General features: G+C 40.3%; 1 protein-coding gene across 8 annotated transcripts in view; it reads right to left on the bottom strand.

Moving 5' to 3' along the window:
* The window catches only part of cep104 (centrosomal protein 104), a 254,609-nt gene that overhangs the window by 160,774 nt on the left and 70,354 nt on the right, over positions 1-23,481 (bottom strand). For all 8 annotated transcript variants that reach the window (XR_013578912.1, XR_013578913.1, XR_013578914.1 and 5 more), the window contains one exon: positions 20,657-20,830. Coding sequence is in view for 5 of the 8 variants with exons in the window: in XM_078558238.1 (XP_078414364.1) it covers positions 20,657-20,830 (174 nt within the window). In the remaining 3 variants the exon portion in view is untranslated. The remainder of the gene's footprint in view (positions 1-20,656; positions 20,831-23,481) is intronic.

Raw genomic sequence — 23,481 nt, 5'->3', positions numbered from 1 at the left:
CGCGCAAACCGAAACAAGGTGACCTGCTGGACAACACCACATAAATAATATTGCTTTGATACAGAGATCAACAGACTAGGCGCAACCTACAATAAAGACAACATCTTCTCAGACCACAAACCTATGAAATTTGTCCCTTTTTTATTCAACAATGTGGTTGGTTTTGCTCCTCATGTAACCTGGGGTTGGGGGGGGGTTGCACAGAGGAAGCTCGTGGAATTTAAATTCAATGAATAAATCTGGAATATAAAGCTAGTCTCGGTGATGGTTACCAAGCAACTATTATTGATGTAAAAACCCATATGGTTCACTGCCATCCTTACCTGGTCTGGCCTACATGTGACTCCAGACCCACAGCAATGTGGTTGACTCTTAACTACCCTCTGAAATGGTTTAGCAAGCCACTCAGTTTCAGAGCAATTAGGAATTCGCAACAAATGCTGGCCTTGCCAGTGATGCTGTGGCATCACATAAAAGAATAAAAAAAACCTGCACCAGGAAGATATGTATTAGTGTTATAGCACTTTGTTGAGAACTGACTGCAGAATGCCAACATGTAATGAAGCAGTTAAATCTATTCAGTCGTACGAAGAAACTTCATTGTTCCAGTAAGAGATTTTGTTACAACACTTCAATTTATAACAGTATTAAATAAGTTATCACTTCCAACAAGTCAGATTGCCTCAGCTATTTCCATGATACAGCAGATGTTTCATCTGGGCAGTTGGGTATTTATTTATTAATTGAACAGAATAACAAATAAGAAACAGGGATCAAGAACTGCAATAAACTAGGCTAAGGCAAACCTGCTCAACAATGACCAAAGCAATAGTCTGGCTCTGGCTTTCATTATTTATTGGCACAAGCAAAACATACAGGACAAACTAAGTCAACTTATGTTTGAGTGCAAAAACAATGGATATTACACGAAAAAATCAAAGGCAAGTTATAAAAATAAATTGACATTTCTACCCATTCATTTAGCCATTCTACTTGATCACATCAGTGGAATCACATCACAATGATAAATCAATGTCACAAAACACCTTCCAGAATTTTTTTCTAACTGCAGAAATGCAAAAAACTCATTAAAAGTATTTTTCCTGCTAAAAACCCACGATAAATACTCAATGGATTAAGTCATTGCTGAACAGTAAACACAATAGCTAGCTGAGAGGAAAAATTGAGAGTTCGTTGCACCAGTAAACCTATGAAACTCTTGGCTAGAGCTTGTTCTATTGTAATATAGGAGTGCAATTGTGTTACTTCATTTCCAAAATAATTGCAGTTGCGTCCTTTATGACCCCTTTTCTTATTGGTAACCCAGCCTCATTAATAAATGATTAGCCAACTATGGAGATGAAACGTTACCTGGATCAGGAAAGTAATCTGCCGTGCTTAAAATAACTTATTCATAAGCCTCAGTGGTAAACATACCACAAAACAGAGTTTGAACTTAACACTGAACAAAGGAATTTCAGTCACAAGTTATATACCAGAAGTGTCACCTTGTAGCCAAAATAGCTAACACTTCACCACCACCTCCAAAAGGCTCAACAAATTTATCCAGTTAGTGGAACTCGCTGCTTGAAATGGTTGCATAGGTAGAAACGCTCAAAATTTTGAAAGTACTTGGATATGCACTTGAAGTGCCATAACCAACAGGGCTATAACTCCCCTCTCCGATGCTGAACGTTCAGTGCTCAGCAAAGGACTTAGTTTCATACCCTTACGCCCCCATCTCAATGAATTTCGGGCTCGGCATGATGCTGAACTCTTCTTCCGCCGTCGTCTCCGTGCTCACTTCTTTGGGCAGAAGTCCTCTCCCCGTTCAACGGATCCTTTTACCCACCTCCAATATTCTCCCTCCACCTGGACCCCTCCCTCTGGATTCTTATCTTCTCTTGATCTTTTCATTGAGAACTGTTGGCGTGACATTAGCCGTCTCAATTTCTCTGCTCCTCTCACCCATTCTAATCTGTCTCTCTCTGAACTCACTGCACTCCGTTCTCTCAGGTCCAACCCCAACATTGTCATCAAACCCGCTGACAAGGGTGGTACTGTTGTTGTCTGGCGCATTGACCTCTACCTCGCGGAGGCTGAGCGTCAACTCGCAGACACTTCCTCCTACCTCTCCCTGGACCATGACCCCACCACAGAACATCAAGCCATTGTTTCCAGGACTGTCACTGACCTCATCTCCTCTGGAGATCTTCCTCCCACAGCTTCCAACCTGATAGTCGCCCAACCTCGGACGGCCCGCTTCTACCTCCTACCCAAAATCCACAAACGGAACTGTCCTGGCAGACCGATCGTGTCAGCCTGTTCCTGCCCCACGGAACTCATTTCTCGTTATCTTGACTCCCTTCTCTCTCCCCTTGTCCAGTCCCTTCCCACCTACATCTGTGATTCCTCTGACACCTTACGTCACATCAACAATTTCCAGTTCCCTGGCCCCAACCGCTTCCTCTTCACAATGGATGTCCAATCTCCTCTACACCTCCATCCCCCACCAGGATGGTCTGAGGGCCCTTAGCTTCTTCCTTGAACAGAGGCCCCAACAATCCCCATCCACCACTACTCTCCTCCGTCTGGCTGAACTTGTTCTCACACTGAACAATTTCTCCTTTAACTCCTCTCACTTCCTCCAAATAAAAGGTGTGGCTATGGGTACCCGCATGGGCCCCAGCTATGCCTGTCTCTTTATGGGGTATGTGGAACATTCCTTGTTCCAGTCCTACTCCGGCCCCCTCCCACAACTCTTTCTCCGGTACATCGATGATTACTTCGGTGCTGCTTCATGCTCTCGTCGGGACCTGGAAAAATTTATTAATTTTGCTTCCAATCTCCACCCCTCCATCATTTTCACATGGTCCATCTCTGACACTTCTCTTCCCTTCCTTGACCTCTCTGTCTCAATTTCTGATGATAGACTGTCCACCAATATCCATTACAAGCCTACCGACTCCCACAGCTACCTCGACTACAGCTCCTCACACCCCGCTTCCTGTAAGGACTCCATCCCATTCTCTCAGTTCCTTTGCCTCCGTCGCATCGGTTCTGATGTAGCTACCTTCAAAAACAGCTCCTCTGACATGTCCTCCTTCTTCCTTAACCGAGGTTTTCCACCCACGGTGGTTGACAGGGCCCTCAACCGTGTCCGGCCCATCTCCCGCGCATCCTCCCTCACGCCTTCTCCTCCTTCCCAGAAACATGATAGGGTCCCCCTTGTCCTCACTTATCACCCCACCAGCCTCCGCCTTCAAAGGATCATCCTCCGCCATTTCCGCCAACTCCAGCATGATGCCACCACCAAACACATCTTCCCTTCACCCCCGCTGGCGGCATTCCGTAGGGATCGTTCCCTCCGGGACACCCTGGTCCACTCCTCCATCACCCCCTACTCCTCAACCCCCACTTATGGCACCTCCCCATGCCCACGCAGAAGATGCAACACCTGCCCCTTCACTTCCTCTCTCCTCACCGTCCAAGGGCCCAAACTCTCCTTTCAAGTGAAGCAGCATTTCACTTGCATTTCCCTTAACTTAGTCTACTGCATTCGTTGCTCCCAATGCGGTCTCCTCTACATTGGAGAGACCAAACGCAAACTGGGCGACCGCTTTGCAGAACACCTGCGGTCTGTCCGCAAGAAAGACCCAAACCTCCCTGTCGCTTGCCATTTTAACACTCCACCCTGTTCTCTTGCCCACATGTCTGTCCTTGGCTCGCTGCATTGTTCCAGTGAAGCCCAACGCAAACTGGAGGAACAGCACCTCATCTTCCGACTAGGCACTTTACAGCCTTCCGGGCTGAATATTGAATTCAACAACTTTAGATCTTAAACTCCCCCTCCCCCCATCCCCACCCCGTTTCTCCCCCCCCCCCTTTTTTTCAATAATTTATATAGATTCTTCTTTTCCCACCTATTTCCATTATTTTTAAATCTAAAACTAAAACTTTGTTAGTCTTTCCACCCCACTCCCACTAGAGCTGTACCTTGAGTGTCCTGTCTTCCATTCTTAATTAGCACCTTTCTTAGACAATATCACCACCTTCAACACCTCTTTGATCCTTTTGTCTGTGACATCTTTTGATTATCTGCTCCTATCACTGCTTGCTTATCTCCACAATCACCACACCCTCAACTTCTCTCTCCCCCCGCCCCCCCACCTTAAACCAGCTTATATTTCACCTTTCTCCTAACTATGCTTCAGTTCTGCCGAAGGGTCATGAAGACTCGAAACGTTAACTGATTTCTTCTCCGCCGATGCTGCCAGACCTGCTGAGTTTTTCCAGTTAATTCTGTTTTTGTTAAGGCTATAACTTTAAAAGCTGGAATGCGGGATTAGGTTGGATGGCTCCTTGTCAGCCAGCTTGGACATGGGACATAGTAGCCTCCTTCCATGCTGTAAATTTCTATGATTCTAGTAGCTCAGTCCTGGATACAGTTACAAGGAAGTCCCATTTGCTTAGTGAACTCATCTCAAACCAGGACTTCACTCACTACAACCAGCCTCAACGACCCTAGTTTGGGAAAGTGAAAAATTCACTCAGGTTCCTGCACCTGAGCACTTAACTAGATATCTGCAGTGGAAATGTGTATGTCTGGACATAAATTAAGCGCAAGATTGGGCATGGCTGTGATATTGTCTGCGGTCAACTAATGACCACTTGGGTGATCTTCTGGAAAGCAGCGTCTGGTCATAGAACTCTACTACAATGACTAGGCAATGCTTTCAGAAAAGGAAGCAGGAATGTAAAGGGGGTGCGGGGAAAAAATCAGCAAGCAGTCTACATTGAGTATTTTTTCAATACTGGAGGATTTTAGCAGTTATTTTTAAAATTAATCAGATATAAATGCCACGGTAAACACCATTAGAATGGTTTTTATCATTTGATAAAATATATGATAGACATAACTGAGATAACATTGTGCACATCAAAGCATCATTCTCTTTGCGATGATTCAACTACATTCTCGTTTTCATCAAAGATGGACACCAATATATGACAATTGATTAAAGTTCATTTTTAAATATGATAACTCATTACAAAGCAATTGAACCAACAACCTGATAGCAAAACAATGCAATCAGAGTGTAGCCAATAACATGGAAAAAAGATATGAATTTTTCACAAAGAATTGGCAAGATACAAGGCTAGCAAAACCAAGGTAACGGCCGTTATTGGCTGGTGTCCTGTGTAATGACCATCATCAGGATCGGCTAGAAGTGAATTCCCGACTGTTCTCATTTATTTTCTTTTTGAAATATAGCGCCTGGTCATCCTTTTGATAGCATTGCCATTACGATGATTAAGGCTATGATTAAAGTTTAGTTCATTGCACTTTTTTACATGGTGTCCTGAACGTCATAAACGTTTGTGATGAATGGTACAAGTACAAGCTGATGTTTGAATTTGGAGGTATTTCAAGAGATAGTGATAGCGTTAGAGATGTTTATAAAATCTGAGATAACGTGCGTGAAGTATGAAGTCATCTATTCTGGATCAGAGAAAGGCCAATTCAAATATTTTCTTAATAGAGAGAGACTAGGATCAGTACATATGTAAAGGAATGTTGGCGTTAGTGCGCACTAAATTATCTAAATCACTAAAAGTCAACAGGTACCAAAGCAATCAAAAAAGTGAACAGTGTGCTGGACTTTATCTTGGATGAGTGTGGGGAAGAGAAATAAGCTGTAAAAATGAGGCACTGATACCTCTGTTGGTTATATTCCATCTAGAGCATGTTCAGTTTTGAACACTAAACCTCGGGGAGATTAAAGTGCAAATTCACCAGAATGATACCACAGCTTGGAGGGTTAAAACATGAGGACAGGCTGCATAAACTTGGTTTGCATCCCCTGGAGTTTAGAAGGCTGAGGGCATAAAAACTAAAGTGCTTAAATTAACAAATGTATCGAACAGCATAGTTACAGAGTAGCTATTTCTTGTGGTGGAGGAATCCATAACGAGGGCCATAATTTTCAAATTAGAGCCAGGCTATTTAGGAGTGAAATTAGTGTGCACCTTTTCATACAAATGGCCATGAAAATCTGAAACCCTTTCCCCAAAGGCTGCAGATGCTGGACCAATTAAAATTCTCAAGATGGGAATCAATAGATTTTTGTTAGATAAACGTATCGGGGATATGGGGCATTGGTAAGTAAACAGAATTAAGGTACAGAACAGTAGTGATCCAATTGGATGGCAAAAAAGGTTGAAGGGATATATGTTAGACTTCTGTCCCAATGCTCCCAATTATATTTCATGACAAAATTATTAAACTGAATGAATTTTAAGGCATTAATTTTTGTAAGAAGATCAATTGAAAAGCCCAAGTACTATCCTACCTGTATGCTATTGAGAAAGGGAGAGTCTTCTGGTCTTTCTAGGTAAGGATAGTTACAGATGGACCTGTTTTACAGGTAAACAATTTTGGCACACAACTGTCTACAAACACACAACCAGATCACATGACTTTCTGGCATCAATATTTGGTCCTATTACTTTTGGTGCATCAAATTAGATTGTATCCAAAACCTAAGTGCTGCTTTACAGAAACAAATTCTCTAAGTAAAGTGATACAGCAAGGTGATAAACTTGAAAAAAAACGTCTAGTTCACACAAATCATAGAACCATAGAACACTACAGCACAGAAAGCAGGCCACTCGGCCCCTCTAGTCTGAGCCGAAATATTATTCCGCTAGTCCCATTGACCTGCACCTAGTCCATAACCCTCCAGACCTCTCCCATCCATGTATCTATCCAATTTATTCTTAAAACTTAAGAGTGAGCCCGCATTTACCACGTCAGATGGCAGCTCGTTCCACACTCTCACCACTCTCTGAGTGAAGAAGTTCCCCCTAATGTTTGCCCTAAACCTTTCCCCTTTCACCCTAAAGCCATGTCCTCTCGTGTTTATCTCTCCTAATCTAAGTGGAAAGAGCCTACTTGCATTTACTCTGTCTATACCTCTCACAATTTTGTAAACTTCTATCAAATCTCCCCTCATTCTTCTACGCTCCAAGGAATAAAGTCCCAACCTGTTTAGTCTTTCCCTGTAACTCAACTCCTTAACACCCGGCAACATCCTAGTAAATCTTCTCTGCACTCTCTCAATCTTACTGATATCCTTCCTGTAGTTAGGCGACCAGAACTGCACACAATACTCCAAAGTTGGCCTCACCAATGTCTTATACAACCTCACCATAACATCCCAACTCCTATACTCAATACTTTGATTTATGAAGGCCAGTATGCCAAAAGCTTTCTTTACAACCTTGTCTACCTGTGACGCCATCAAAATTATGTATTCTAGTCAAAATAACTATTTACTCACAATTTGCAATCAGCTATTTACAGAAGCCCCATTTACAGGATTCTGATGGGCCATAAGACAATTTCCCTTAAAGGCATGGGCAACCCATTTTAATAGCCCAACAACATAGATAGAAACAGAGTTTAAGTGTGGGCATCTCAAGGTCTACACATTGGTCTCAGTTGTTGGATGCTAGGATAGGAAACAGTTCATGGTCAACAAGTGATTTAGTTAGTAATTAAGAGGATAATCGGTTAAGCACATCACTGGGTGCATATAAATGGGAAACATAGCACCCTCGCCTTTGAATCAGATGGTTGTGGGTTCATGTCCCACTCCCGGATACCAAGAACTGTGATTGTACTCGAAAGAGTTGCAATCTGTGACTGTTGATAACTCGAAAGAGTTAAATGGGAAACATGGTGTCCGGCAGCACGTCGGAGGCCTATGATAGGTGGGCATTGTGGGGGCTGGGGTGCATTGTTTTTCCCCAGAACCACATTTTGACTTACAGTAAGTTTCCTTTGGGGGTTTTGCTTTTGGTTGCCCCTTTAAGGAATTATTCCACCCCACAATTTGTTTATTTATTTGTTAATTTGTTTTTATTTTTGCACTCAAAAGAGTATAAAGGGGAAACAGGTGATGATCTGGAGATAGAGTTTTATGAGTTGGAGTAAAGTTCTGTCTGAAAAAACAGTAAAGACTTGGTTTCTTTCTTTCTTACCAACTGGCTACTGAAGTTTTACAGTGGTAGCAGAAAATGGTTACTGCTTTTAAGTAAAAGATTGGAAACTAAGCTTTCTTCAGACAAAAGGTTGTATTTAGAGTTAACTTTCAGAGAAGAGTGGTTTGAGTCACTTTGGAAAATGGCTGAATCAAAACAGTGTTGGGGTAGGATTATCCACCAATGTTTTCTGAGCGTCAACTTGATGAGCAATGGAAGAATGAAGTAACCATATGGTCACGGGTTACATCCTTGCCGAAAACAAACACGGGATGGCCTTGGCACTTTGGCTACCGTAGAAAAGCAAAATAAGGTGCAAAGTATTTTCGGAATTGGAGCCTGAGCATTTGGACATGGATAAAGGTTTGGAGACATTAAATTTTATGGATAAAATTTATCAAAAAGATGACTTAAGTGCCTATGAGCTACAGTCAGATTTTGGCAAATTTAGAAAGTTGGAAGATAGTTCCATAGAAGATTACATAATGGAATTCAGCAGACTATATGAAAGATTCCCAAAATTTCTGTCTAGGAATCCCCAGTGCTGGCATTTAAGTTATTGTGCTAAAGTATCAAATATGGACAAATTGCTAGTTTTAACGCGAGTTAAATTTGCAGAAAGGCACGCACAGCTAGAACAGATGTCAGAGGCTCTAAAAAAAATTCCTTGGAAAACATTCCTTTCCAACAGCATTCGTGGCATAAATGGGCCATTGGGTCGTGAGACAGAAAATGGAGAATACAATGTTGACGGTGTGGCGAGACTGCCAAGATACAGGATGCAAGCAGCAGTACAAGAGGAGAATTGTAACTGGACAAAATGAGGACAGAAACATCTTTGACAATTATGACAGGCAAAAAAAATTGAGGACCTACAACTAAAGAATGAAACCCAGAAATGCCCACGGTGTGGTCAGTGTTTGAGGTGCGGTTCAAAATACCAATACGCAATTAACTGTCCTAAATGGTATAATAAGATATTCGAATTTAAACACATGACAGAAGACCCAGAAGATGATGAAGGTATTGGCCAAAGAGAGGGCATTATATTATTACAAGAAGCTTCAGCCCATCATGAATGTCTTGGTTGCAGAGTCCATCAATTGTGTGGCATTAGACAGCTGATACACGTCTACAGCGTGTGGAATAGGCTGACTAAAATACCACCCAGACTCCTTTAAGTAATAAGGATAGGAATGAGATTAAGGAATTTGAGAGTTTCACCAGTTTCAGATTTGGGGATGACAACACACTGAAATCTTTAAAAAGAACAGTGATTCCCTGTAAGATAGCCGGAGTCAATTGTTTTATCAGCATGGATGTGGTGTCCAGCAAAATACTGGGTACTACTGTGCAGGCCATTGGACTCTGATTGGTAGAGACGTTGGCATGGAGAATGTACCAGTTGATGGTGATTGACAGTTAACTGCCAAGCATTGTTTGAAATCTAAACCAGGCAGTTTTATTCTGATTGGTCAAGACATTGCCCTGGGGAATGAACCAGCAAATGGCGGTCACTTAGTTTGTTTAGTTGAAACAGATGCAATGTGTGTACGTTGTGTGTGCAAAGAACAGGGACCTGTGTATTAATATATGTAGCTTCCAGTACATGTAAATTTGACCCACTTTGAGCCTGACTGACAATCTTAAACTGGAAATTGGTTGTCAGTGTAATTCTTAGCAGACTGAGGATTATTTAGCAAATGTTGTCCAATTGCGGAATCACATCTAATGTTGGACACCGTGTTTTGAGTTTTGCAAGCATAGGTTGGTGGAATATGGTTTGTACCTTTCCCATTGTGAAAAACAAGAAGGACATGCTGTTTGATACGATCTGCCAGTCTTTGGGACGTAAAGTCTACACACCTAGCATCACACTGGCACTAAAATTCATACATCACATTACTCAGACAATATAAATCTATTACTCATACATTATATAGCTTCTGATACAGTATAAATATGTTGTTTCCCCTGACATTGGTATTTCCTGATGAGTGCAAGACAAAAAAAGTCTCTCTTTTCAGCAAAACTAAAATACAAAAAACTGGTTAAATGTTCAAGATAAGAGGTAGGAGGTTAGACCCATGTATTGGGGACATGAAGTACAAAAATGGAAAGCAAGAAAATGCAGCAACAATTTGGGCAGTACGTCTGGGAGTGAACATGTCCTTAGAAAGAGATCACAAACAGTTGAAAGAAAATCTGCTAATAGGTTGGGGGAGATCAATAGTAACTGTCCAGAATGAAATAGGAGGCAGGCAGGATAAAGGACGTAGGTCAACAAGGTCAAGGAATATGACATGGAATGCTACAAGGAGCAGAAGCCCACGCGATCAAGAAATCTTAGTGGCTACAAACAAATTAGAAGACAAGTTAATAAAAGATGCCAAACAGCAAGAATTACACAACTGGAGAGAATCTGGGTTGTACAGAGGTGCTGGTTAGGGGGAGCCAGCCCTATCACATATATGGTAATGCTTGGATAAGGTGCTCCCTGATGGGACTTATAAGGCTAAAGACAGACTAGTGGCATGAAGTTTTGAAAAAAAGCTGGGTGACCAAGATATAAGAGTAAATTCACCTACAGCAGGAAAGGTAGGTTTGAAAACCTTCTTGGCTCTGTTAGCAGCAAATTCTTTGGAATGCAAATCAATTGATATTAAAGCTGCTGTTTTGCAGGGAGTCCAGCTTCAAATGCAACCTTTTCTCTGCCCTCCAAAGGAAGTGTAAAATGCAGAAGGGACACTCTGGAAATTAAATAAGTGCATATATGGTTTCAAAGGCTCTTTCAGAATTTAGTGTTTCCCAGTGATGTCCATTTTACTAAAATTGGGCTGTCTCCAATTGAAAGCAGACCCTGCAATGTTTCATTGGCGCCATGGGGGTAAACTTTCTGGCATCTTCACGATACTTGGAGATGACTTTTTGTGAGGTGGAAGTAGCAAATTTAAAAAGATTGTCATCAATGGGCTCAGTACAGATTGGAAGTCTTGGGCCTTTAAATACATCGAATTGGAAATCAGGCAGGGTGGATCGAATGTCACTTTGCATCAGCAACCCTATTTAGAGAATGCTAATCCCATCGGAGTTAGTCGTGTTAGGGCCTCTCAAAAAGATACAGCAGCTTCCAAAACTGAAGTGGAGGAACTAAGACGTCTAATTGGGAAACTGAATTGGATAGGCATACAAACAAGGCCGGATGTCAGCTTAGATGTTTTGGAGTTGAGTGCTATAATGAACAATTCTAAGGTTGAAGATGTTTATTCTGGCAAACAAAACATTGAAAAAAAATCTAAAATGGAGCACAATGTCTTGAAATTCCCATCTTCGGTTGATGCTACGAATGTGAAATTAAATGTTTTTAGTGACGCTTCTTATGCAAACCTGTGATGGGTTTTCAAGCACAGGAGGATATATAATATTTCTTATGGGGAAAGATGTAAGTGTTGCCCTTTGGCATGGGAAGCTAAAAAGATAAGGAAAGTGGTAAGGAGTACTTTGGCAGCAGAATCTCTTGCACTTATTGATGCAGGGGACGTGGCATTCTTTGCATCGAAGATATTGGAAGAAATCCTAAATAAAAAAGAATATTCAGGAACAATACCTATTGAATGTCACATAGACAATAGGTCACTTTAGGGTAATGTGCATTCTACAAAGTGTGTTAATGAAAGAAGATTATGAATCAATATTGTGTTTAAAAACAAATGTTAGAAAACAAGAAAAGTTCCAAACTCAAATGGGTTGATACCAGCCATCAATTGTCTGATTGTTTCACAAAAAGAGATGCAAGCTCTAAAAAAATTATTGGAGATTCTCAACGAGGGACATCTGATGATATGAGAAGCTATAAAAGAAGTTTTTTTAAGGGCATTTTTATGCACGTCTCCTTTGTCTTTTTTTTTAAAAAGGGGAACAGGGATGGTCGATTATATATAATTTTTTTTGATGATTGCACTATATAGAATGAAAAAATGAATAATTTTTTTTGTTCCACTTAAGGATTTCTCTCATTTTTAAGAGGGGAATCTGTTAGGATAGGAAATAGTCACAAGTGATTAAGTTAGTAATTAGAGGTTAATTGGTTAAGTGCATCACTATAAATGGGAAACAGGTGATAATCTGGAGATGAAGCTTGATGTGAGTTGGAATATAACTGTCTGGAAGTAGTAAAGACTTGGTTTCTTTCTCATCTACGAGTCATTGGAGTTTTACATTGGGTAGTGATGTGTCAATCATCTACAGTTTGTAATCACCAGCATATTTTTCCATGACTATGTTCATAGTAGTGACTAGAAGTCCCATCAAGATTCATATCGCTGTCAATTTGTATCTCAACACTTAATTTGACTCTGAGTCCAAGAACTGATCTATACGGGTAAATTTTCTGCACTCTTTTGGATAGGTTAGCCATGAAATGTGAGGTCACTGGAACATCTACACACAGATATATTTGTATATTTTCACACAGATGAAAATATACAACTAAGGAGACTTTCTACAGCAACTCCAATGGATCACCCTGTCAACAGAAACTACATGGAGCAGGTAGGCTGGATGCCACTTGGAGTGATTACAACTCTGGAGAGACACAGCTTACAAACACATGCCAGAAATATACTCCATTTTGTATGCTTCTTTTGATTTGAAGCAGCGTCAGTAGTCCACAGATATCCACAATGGATACATTGTAGTCCTTGGCCTGGGAACCTATACAGCAAGGTCATCAGGAATTCTGGCAAACTATTCCACTAAAAATAAGTCATACATTTGCCTGGTTTTTGGACCATATTTTTCCCTTCATACAGAATGAAGACCTTTGTGACAATTCTACAAATGTCAGCTTGCAACATGCAGCAATAGAAAGAGACCTTCACAAAACACTCAGAATAGATGGTGTAGACCAGCAATCTTCAGAAGGCTGCAAATCCCTACTGAGAACTATTATAAACATTTGTGAGGAAGTACGAGAAATTACATGAAATAGTGCCCTATTGACAACTATTCCTTATATACATATGCTTGCCAAAACAAATGGCTGTATAGACTGATTATACGTGCTTTACACTTGCTGAAATCTTCTTGCGTCATCTGAAAAAAGAAAATGGTGTTTGAAATGAAGTATTCAGAACTGGGTCAGATGTCTATAGCCCAGGAGCATGGTTAAAGCATCAGTCAGTAATGAAGCTTAAATTTGACAGAACCTGTTTTCCACTCAACTTCTTCTTGAAAAACAATTTCTGTAAATATGAAATGTAGTCCTATAAAGCACAATGCAATCCTCTTGATAAGTTCAATTTACTACTCCCTCTGACATCTTTTAATGTTCCTCCCCTGAAATTGCTAATGAATGCTGCAATAAAATTCCACAGACATGAGCTGCTTTCTGCCATCTCATCCAAGCAATTCATGTGCATGCCTAGTCAGAGAGAGTCTGACAAGTATTCAGCCATGGAGATATCATAGCCAAACCTAACTTTAACTTGGCATTCCAGGCGGAGACAGGAGAATTTATAATGGAGAATAGGGAAATGGCGGAGAAACTAAACAATTACTTTGTGTCTGTCTTCACACGGAGGAAGATACAGAAAATCTCCCAGAAATACTAGGAAACCAAGGGACTTGTGAAAATAAGAACTGAAAGAAATTGTACTTGAAAAATTAATTGAAGGTTGGTAAATCCCCTGGACCAGAAAAGCTACATCCCTAAGTATTGAAGGAGGTGACTATCGAAATAGTGGATGCGTTGGTGGCTATCTTTCAAAATTCTACAGTTTCTGGAAAGGTTCCTGCAGACTGGAAAGTAGCAGATGTAACCCCACTATTTAAGGAGGGAGGGAGAGAGAAAACAGAGAACTAGAAACCTGTTAGTTTGACATCAGTAGTATGGGAAATATTAAAATCTATTATAAAGGATGTGATAATTGGACACTTAGAAAATAATGATACAATTGGGCAGAGTCAGCATGGATTCGTGAAAGGGAAATAATGTTTGACAAACCAGTTGGAGTTTTTGGAGGGTGTGACTTGTAGCATAAACAAAGGAGAACCAGTGAATGTGGTATATTTGGAATTTCAGAAGGCTTTTGATAAGGTCCCATACAGGTTAGCAAACAAAATTAGAGCACATGGGATTGGGGGTAATATACTGCTATGGACAGACAGAAAACAGAGTAGGAATAAACGGATCATTCTCAGGATGGCAGGCTGCTACTAATGGGATACCGCAAGGATCAGTATTTGGGCCATAGCTGTTCACAATCTATACAAATTATTTGGATGTGGGGGGCAAATATAATGTTGACAAATTTGTTGATGACACAAAACTGGGTGGGAATGTGAGCTGTGAGGAGGATGCAAGGAGGCTTCAAGGGGACTTGGACAAGTTAAATGAATAGGCAAGAACATGGCAGATGGAATATAATGTGAATAACTGTGAAGTTATCTACTTTGGTAGAAAAAACAAAGGCAGGGTATTTCTTAAATGGTGAGAGATTAGGAAGTGTTGATGTCCAAAAGGACCTGGATGTCACTGTTCACGAATCACTAATAAAAGCTAGCATGCAAGTGCAGCAAGCAATTAGGAAGGCAAATGGTATACTGGCCTTGCAAAAGAATTCAAGGACAGAAGTAAAGATGTCTTGCTGCAACTGTATACAGCCTTGGTGAGATTGCACCTGGAGTACTGAGCACAGTTTTAGTCTCTTTGAGGAAGGATATACATGCCATACAGGGAGTGCAACAGAGGTTCACCAGACTAATCCTTGGGATGACAGGATTGTCTTATGAGGAGACGCGGAGGAAACTAGGCCTGTATCCCCGAGAGGTTCGAAGAATGAGAGTTGATCTCACTGAAACTTACAAAATTCTTACAGGGCATGACAGGGTAGGATGTTTCCCCTGGCTGGTGAGTCTAGAACCAGATGAGAGTCTCAGAATAAGGGGTAGGTCATTTCAGACAGAGATGAGGAGGAATTTCAGACTGAGATGAGAAGGAATTTCTTCACTAAAAGGGTGGTGAATCTTTAGAATCTACTACCCCAGAGTGCTGTTGATGTTCAATCATTGAGCATGTTCAAGACAGAAATCGATAGATTTCTGGATACTAATGACATCAAGGGATATGGGGACAGTAGGCAAAAATGGCAGAGGTAAATGATCAACCATGATCTGTTGAGTGCTGGAGCAGGCTCGACGGGCCTATCCGTCTGAGCAGTTAAAACAGCAGTTTTAAGTTAAGCTTACGTGTTGCTCCAGGACAGGTTTGCTGGAGAGGGACCTACTACATGCTGGCACAGAAAATGTCAAATGCACAGGATAGTCTGAGCTCCAATTCTAATTAGTAGATGCTTCTTTGTCAAGAAATAAAACAAGATACATTACTCTGTTTGCTAACCTGTGCTATGTAAGTCTTTGCATAATGTTCAAAGGAATAATACTATCCATGTAAAATAAACGAATACTAAGTGGGCATCAATTAAGAAATCATTCCTCTGAACATGAAGTAGCAGGAAAAAAAGCCTTATATCCTTGTCTTTGGCAAGCGAAACCCAAATATAAGCTTTGGTGCAGAAAATACCATCAGACTTCAAAATTACACCATCTTTGCCAAATGAGAAAAAGTGAGTTATCCTAGAACAATATGTTGCTATTCTTCTGTGCCAAGACCAGAGCTGGTATCAGTAACTGCTTTGAGTGAAAGAAAAGATGAGAAAAAGTAATTTGCATACCAGACTTAATAGATTGAACGTGAGATAAATTTGAAATCAACAACTATTAAAACCATGGTTCTTCTATGTCAGTCCTTTGAAGTGCTGAACTGTCATTTGGAAGTTCTGGGCTTCTTGTGCCCAGTACAATTATCCAGCTGACTTACAAGTTAAGTGGGTGCAGGACTGAGAGTTCTTGTGTCAATTTGGACCATTAAATAAGTCTTCTCTTAAGTTTTCTTTTATTTGTTCTTAGGATGCGAGCACTGCTGACAAAACCAGCATCTATTGCCAATCCCTAATGACCCTTGAGAAGGTGGTAGTGAGCCACCTTCTTGAACGACTGCAGTCCATCTGTGTAGGGGGGGGGGGGGTTCCAGCATTTTGACCCAGTGACAGTGAAGGAACAGCAATATAGTGTCAAATTAGGATAGTGTGTGGCTTGGAGGGAAACTTGCAAATGATGGTATCCCCATGTATCTGCCACCTTGTCCTTCTAGATGGTAGTGGTTGCGCATTTGGAAGGTGCTGCTAAGGAGCCTTGGCGAGTTTCTGCAGTGCTGTGTGTTACTGGTCTACATGTTCACAATTTTCCTGTGTACTTCATTTTTGAAACAGTTTCAAACTAAGCTTTGTTGAAAATTCAAAATATAAGCTTTTAGTTCATTATGATTGCCCTATCAACCATGCTGTGAAACACAAAACACAAGAACAACTATTCACAAACTTTGTGCATGAGCTGTTCATAATTTGAAAAAAGCACTTTGCACAGTGACACCTTATAGACACATAATGTAGAATGATTTGGAAGGGGAGTACCAGCTGCCAAAATAGCTGTGAAAAGGGATGAATTTCATACATATCCAGTGCTGCAGTGCAATTTCGTGCTGCCACTGATCACGACAAATTAGAAGTAAAATCCACAGCTCTTCCAATGTATCCTGCAGTGTGATACTGAACTAGACAGACCGAGCAGCTTTGATTTTCCTGATCTATGATTTTAGCTGGGGGAGCAATGAGCTACTACAGTTGGCATTTATTGATTTTTGGGGCAGGGGAAAATTAGCCAGCTGTTTTCCCAATCAGTATCTAGTGATTTGTGCTACAAAATACCTATGTGGTATTAAGTGAGAAAAGAAAGAATTCAAAATGCTGTACTCTTCCTTCAGGTAACAAGCTGGGACCAAGCCCAGGACAGTGGTTAGCTGAACACTGCTTGGATTGAATATAAATATTGGCCTAAAATAAAAACAGGAAACGCTGGAAATACTCAGCAGGTCAGGCAGCATCTGTGGAAAAAGAAAAAAAGTTTTTTTTTCTCTTCGCAGAATCTGCCTGACTTGCTGAATGCTGCCAAGACTTTGTTTTATTTCAGATTTCCAGCATCTGCAGTATTTTGCTTTTGCATTAATAAATAATGGACTCTTCAATAAGCTTCCTTGTGGAGTTGATTCCAGAGAAGAGGAAATATAACTAGGTGGGGAATTTAAATCAATACCAGTTCAACAATTTTCTAAAAATACAAATGAAAAGTAGAAGAAAACTTGTGCACAGTGGTTGCAGAATGCAATGCAGCTTATTATTCAACTCCAATTTTCTTCATGCTGCTTCTCAATACAGGCGCAACTCAGCTGAGTGTATTTTTGTTTCAAATATAATTTGTCCTCCTTGCTCAGATTTCTCCCCATTATTGTCTATGCTACTTTAACACAAAAAGACTAGCCATTCAACAGGAGCACTTCAGAAATGACCATTTTTATTACAACATTCCATCTACTGAGTTTCTAGATAAACAATGACACTCACCCAAAACGAAACAAAAAGTATGAGTGACAAGTAGTCCATGGTTTCCTTAACCTAGATTCAATGTCCTGTCTTCAATGTGGACCTGCTGGATCCAACTAGAGTCCAGTCTTAGCCTGTAAACCCCTACTGCCAACTCCAACACCTTTGACTAGGAGTCAGTCTTGGTTTTAATCCTGATGTTTACCTTCCAATGCACAATCCCATGCCCATACCCTCAGTGCTGCCAATCAGTGGGTTGCCAGCTTGGAAGTAGAAAAAAAGTACATGATTTCTATTGCATTGCACTGCTATCATACCATTTCCAGGGAAAATGTTAACAATACAACAGGTGCACCCAATCCACTTGGTCAGTTTATTTCAAAGGAAGCTAGAACACACTGGAATGCTCCTACATTGTTTCCAGAGCATATCAAAAAGTCCACATGAAACTTCTATGGGAAAGAGTCCAATTCCTGGTAATGGCAAACAAAATCTCCTCACTGGCATCTCATAAGACCGTAAGATGCAGGAGCAGAAGGCGGCCATTCGGTCCATTGAGTCTGCTCCACATTCAATGAGATCATGGTTGATCTGATAATCCTCAACTCCACTTTCCTGCCTTTTCCCCATAACTATCGATTCCCTTACTGATTAAAAATCTGTATCTCAGCCTTGAGTATACTTAACGATTCAGCCTCTACGGTAAAGAAGTACACAGGTTGACCACCCTCAGAAGAAATTCCTCCTCATCTCTGTTTTAAATGGGCACCCCCTTACTCTGAGATTATGCCCTCTGGTCCTAGACTCTCCCACAAGGGAAAACAACCTCTCAGCATCTACCCTGTCCAGCCCCCTAAGAATCTTATGTTTCAATAAGGTCGCCTCTCATTCTTCTAAGTTCCAATTACTACAGGCCCAATCTACTCAACCTCTCCTCATAAGAAAATCCCTCCATACCTGGGATCAACCTGGTGAACCTTCTCTGGACTGCCTATACTGCCAGTATATCTTTCCTTAGATAAGGGGACCAAAACTGTTCACAGTATTCTAGGTGTGGTCTAACTTGCGTCTTGTATAGTTTTAGCAAGACTTCCCTATTTTTATACTTTTATTCCATTTGAAATAAAGGCCAACTTTCCATTTGCCTTCCCTATTATCTGCTGAACTTGTATGCTAGCTTTTTCTGATTCTAGCCCACGGACTCCCAAATCTCTCTGTGCTGCAGCTTTCTGCTGTCTTTCGCCATTTAAGTAATATTCAGCTCCTCTATTCTTCCTGCCAAACATAACCTCACATTTTCCCACATTATATCCCATCTTCCAATTTTTTGCCCACTCACTTAACCTGTATATACCTCTGTAGACTCTGTCATTCTCACCACTTGCCTTCCCACCTATTTTTGTATCATCCACAAACTTGACGATAGTACACTCATTTCCCTCATCCAAGTCATTAGTATATATTATAAATAATTGTGCCCCAGCACTAATCCCTGTGGCACTCCACTAGTTACAGATTGCCATCCTGAAAATGCCCCCTATCCCAACTCTATCATCTGTTAGTTAGCCAATCCTCTGTCCATGCTAATACACTACCCCCAACACCAGGGCTCTTATCTTATTAAGTAGCCTTACATGTGGTACCTTATCAAAAGCCTTTTGGAAATCGAAATATATTACATCTACTGGTTCCCCTTTGTCTATCCTGCTTGTTACCTCCTCAAAGAATTCTAATAAATCTGTCAGGCATAATTTCCCCTTCTTGAAGCCATGCTGACTCTGCTTGATTATATTATGCATTTCTAAATACTCCACTATTACATCCTTTAAAATATTCTCCCAATGATAGATGTTAAGCTAACTGGCCTATAGTTACCTGTTTTTTGTCTCATTCCCTTTTTGAATAAGGGTGTTACATTGGCAGATTTCCAATCGTCTGGCTTATCCAGAATTTAAAGATTCTTGGAAGATTGCTACCAGTGCATCCACTATCTCTATATCTACTTCCTTTAACATCCTAGGGTGCAATCCATCTGGTTCAGGGAGCTTATCAGCCTTTAGCCTCATTAGTTTCCCTAGTACTTTTTCTCCAGTGATAGTTATTGTATTTATTTCCTCCCCCCTTTGCTGACTGATTATTTAGTATTTTTGGAATGCTATTAGTGTCTTCTACCTTGAAGACTGATGCAAAGTATTTGTTTAACTCCTCTGCCATTTCCTGGTTCCCCATTATTATTTCCCCAGCCTCATTCACTAAGGGGCCTATGTTCACTTTGGCCTCTCTCTTCCTTTTTATACATTTAAAGGAGCTCTTACTGTCTGTTTTCATACTTCTTGCCAGTTCACCCTCAAAGTTTATTTTCTCCCTCATTTGTTTTGGTCATCCTTTTTGGTTTTTAAAACTTTCCCAATCCTCTTGCTTATGGCTAATCTTTGCCACATTGTATGTTTTTTCTTTCGATTTGATACTATCCTTAACTTTCTTGGTTAACCACGGTTGGTTTATCCCCTTCCTAAAATCCTTCTTCCTCATTGGGATAAATATTTGTTATGAGTCATGAACTATTTTCTAAACGTCTCCCATTGTTCATCAACCGTCTTTTCTGCTAAATTCTTTTCAGTCTACTGCAGCCAACTCTGCCCTCATTCCTTTGTAATTACCCTTATTTAAGTTTAACACAGTTGTTTCCGACCCATGTTTCTCACTCTCAAACTGCATGCTAAATTCTACCATGTTATGGTCACTGTTTCCTTGGGGATCTTTTACTCAGATCATTTATTAAACCTACCTCATTACACATTACCAGATCCAAAATAGCCTGACCCCTGGTTGGACCCACAACATATCGTTCTAGGAAACTGTTCCAAATACATTATGAATTGTTGCTCGTGGCTACCTCTGCCAATTTGATTTTCTCAATCTACATGAAGATTAAAGTAAACCATGATTAACATACTGCCTTTTATACATGCCCTCATTATCTCCTGATTAATTCTCTGTCCTACAGTATAGCTATTGTTAGGTGGCCGATAGTCTCAATGTGTCATTTCTCTGTAAGAATCATTCTAGGGGGTTTGAATACACGAGCATGGCAGGAACTCATGCCTGCTTACCTGGATAAAATTCATTGCAGCCACTCGAAGATGTGTTGTTGCATCTCCAGTCTTGCTAAGGAGAATGGGTAACGTTCTCTCCACGCAATGTGTGATTTCTACTTTGCCCAGCTGGTGCTTGGGAGCATACTGTGTAATCAGCATTTTCAGTAACTTCAGAGATGCTTGGAAAACCTGAGAAAAAGGTTCACACAAATAAAAGTTACCTACACACCATTACACACAGCTTTTCAAAGAAACATTTCTAACATTTGTTTATTCAAAACTGTCACAAAATATCATGAATTATTTTCAACTGTAAGGCCTAATCAGTGTTTTATCAAAGTTTAGTACAACTTCTTTGCTTTTATACCCAATGCCTCTATTTATAAAGTCAAAGATCCTGTATGTTTTTTTAAACAGCTTTATCAACTTTTCTTGTCACTGCACGCAAAACCCCCAGGTCTCTCTGTTTCTGTACCCCCTTTAAAATTGCACCATTTATATTGCCTCTCCTCATTCTTACTTTCAAAATGCATCACTTCACATTTCTCTGCATTGAATTTGTTTGCCATATGTCTGCTCATTTCACCAGTCAATGCCCCCTTGAGTCTGTTACTAACCTCCTCAGTTTACTACATTTGGTGAGGCATTTTATTTTTAAAGTGCAAAAAGCCAAGAGCTGTAGAATGAGAACTAAAGCCCACTGAAGCAACTAGTAAACTGGGATCAGAAGGCAATTAATTGTACTTGCAGATACAGGGAAAAAAAGTAAAGAATGTGATTTGAAGAGGAGGGCAGATCAGGTCCCTTCCCATTCAAAGGTCCCCCTTTGGAGCAATAGCGTTCTGCTTTGCGCGGCCGACAATCTGAAGCTGTGCTTATGAGTTGGTGCTTGGGTGCATACTCGGGAATCCAGGGGAATGGAATCTCAGAGAATGAGACTGAAACCCTGCATGGAGGGCGTTGTTGATGCTGTCTGAGTTTCTGACTTTTGGAGAGAATTCCAAGGCGAGGTCATCAAAGGTGAAGATTGGAATCCCTCGTGACAGGGCTTTAGTGAGGTTGGTTGACTCTATGTTTACTGACGTCTTGGTAAGTTGTTGAGAAATCCTTGGACTCTGTTTTGGTTGCATTTGAAATTTATTGCGCAGAGTGGTGTGTTCGACCACAGTTTGCCTGTCAATTTATATTAACCCTGAATGTTAGCGTATAAGATAGATATTATACATTATTTTATCTTTCTGGTCTTGTATGGTAAAGTTTATTTTTGTTTGTTCAAAACCCTTGGAATCTTGTGGCTTTATTCTATTAGCAAGTGTCTTGAATTTCAATCTCTGTCCACTTCAAACAAAATGTTATTGGTCCCCAACTGGATCTTACCAACAACTTGGCGATCTGGCCATGGATCATAACAATATTTTGAGATAAGGTATTTACAGTGTATTTTATTTATGGAATACAAACATCCTTCTGTATGGGTGTATATGTTACCTTAAGAAAACTTAAGAGGCTAATTAGCTTGCTCACCTTGACTCATTTGCTTTGATGCGGTAACTTCAAAAACATACATCAAAGTTTAACTGTGGATCTCATTACAGACACACATGTAACTACTTACCACTCTAGGATATTTGCATTCAGTCAACCAACATACATAAAAAACAATGAATGGATTTATGGTGTCACTTCCATAAATCAATGGATAATTTTGCATTCTAAAGTATTAACCCAGCGACTGCATTGAGACAAATCAATTTCCTTACTGTAATTCAAATATTTTCACTTTCTAGGATGCAGTCATAACTAGAAATAACCAAAATAATTTTTGATCACTCGCTTCCTGCTTGTGCAGTGGATGAAGCTTAATATTATATCTGTCTCTCAACAGGTTAAGACATTTGAGGCTAAAGTCATATTTTGTCAAAGTTATAAACTTATATAAAAAAAAACAGTAAAAAAAAGCCAGCATTCGCTTAAAGCCAGGAATTTGTACACAATTCACTGATCATCTAATTGGCCTCAGAAGAGGTTCCCTGAATTCCCCTAGTATTTAAGCAGCGGCTTTAAATGCACAAGCCAAACAGCTTAACATTACAACAATGCTCCAAATTGGTTGTGAACAATATTACGAGAGATCATGATTATCATGGGATCTGAAAATGAGGTAAGGACAACTTTAACAGTTTTATATATGGAATAGGTAGCCTTGGGTTATTCAAACCTTTTTTTTTGCTCTGGGCTGCTCTCATTATAAAAACTTTTCAAAAAAGTTTGAGATTCTAATTTTTTCTTTCAATTGTATTTGTTCACTTGTTTCAATATGCAAACAGTACACAAGTTCAATAATAAATGTGTTTTGCATGAGGCTTAGCCTGCGGGAAGCTGTGCCAGCGAAGGATGAAGATTAAAAAAAGGAAAACTAGTGTTTCTGCTCCTAACATTATCCTGTAATCACTTGCTGTCTATGTGATTGACAGATGAGGGCAGAATTGAGCTCGATTGTGGGGTTTCCCACAGGCACAGTCACTGATTACAATCCCACACAAGGAAACCTCTTGGCCAAACTCCCCAAGGGTTGCAGGCATTATGGAACCATACCACCAAGTGGATCATTGCACTCTGGGGAGAAATGGGGGGAAAAGGATAAAATTATAAATAAAATGATGGTGAGGGGCTATGGGGAGGAGGTACACTATTTTACTTTATACTCTCTGGCTCTGCAGTAAGCTTGTTAAAGTTTAAATGACAAACCACAATTTAGCAGCCTCCACTATTTTACAGCATGGATTACAGGCAGTTTATATCATTTCCCAGATTTCCTTCTTGTAAACTATTGTTAGAAA

Source organism: Cetorhinus maximus, chromosome 15 (assembly GCF_964194155.1).
Source record: "Cetorhinus maximus chromosome 15, sCetMax3.hap1.1, whole genome shotgun sequence".
Lineage (NCBI taxonomy): Eukaryota > Metazoa > Chordata > Chondrichthyes > Lamniformes > Cetorhinidae > Cetorhinus > Cetorhinus maximus.
Note: the sequence above shows the minus strand (reverse complement) of the source record. Positions and strands in the feature narration are given on the sequence as shown.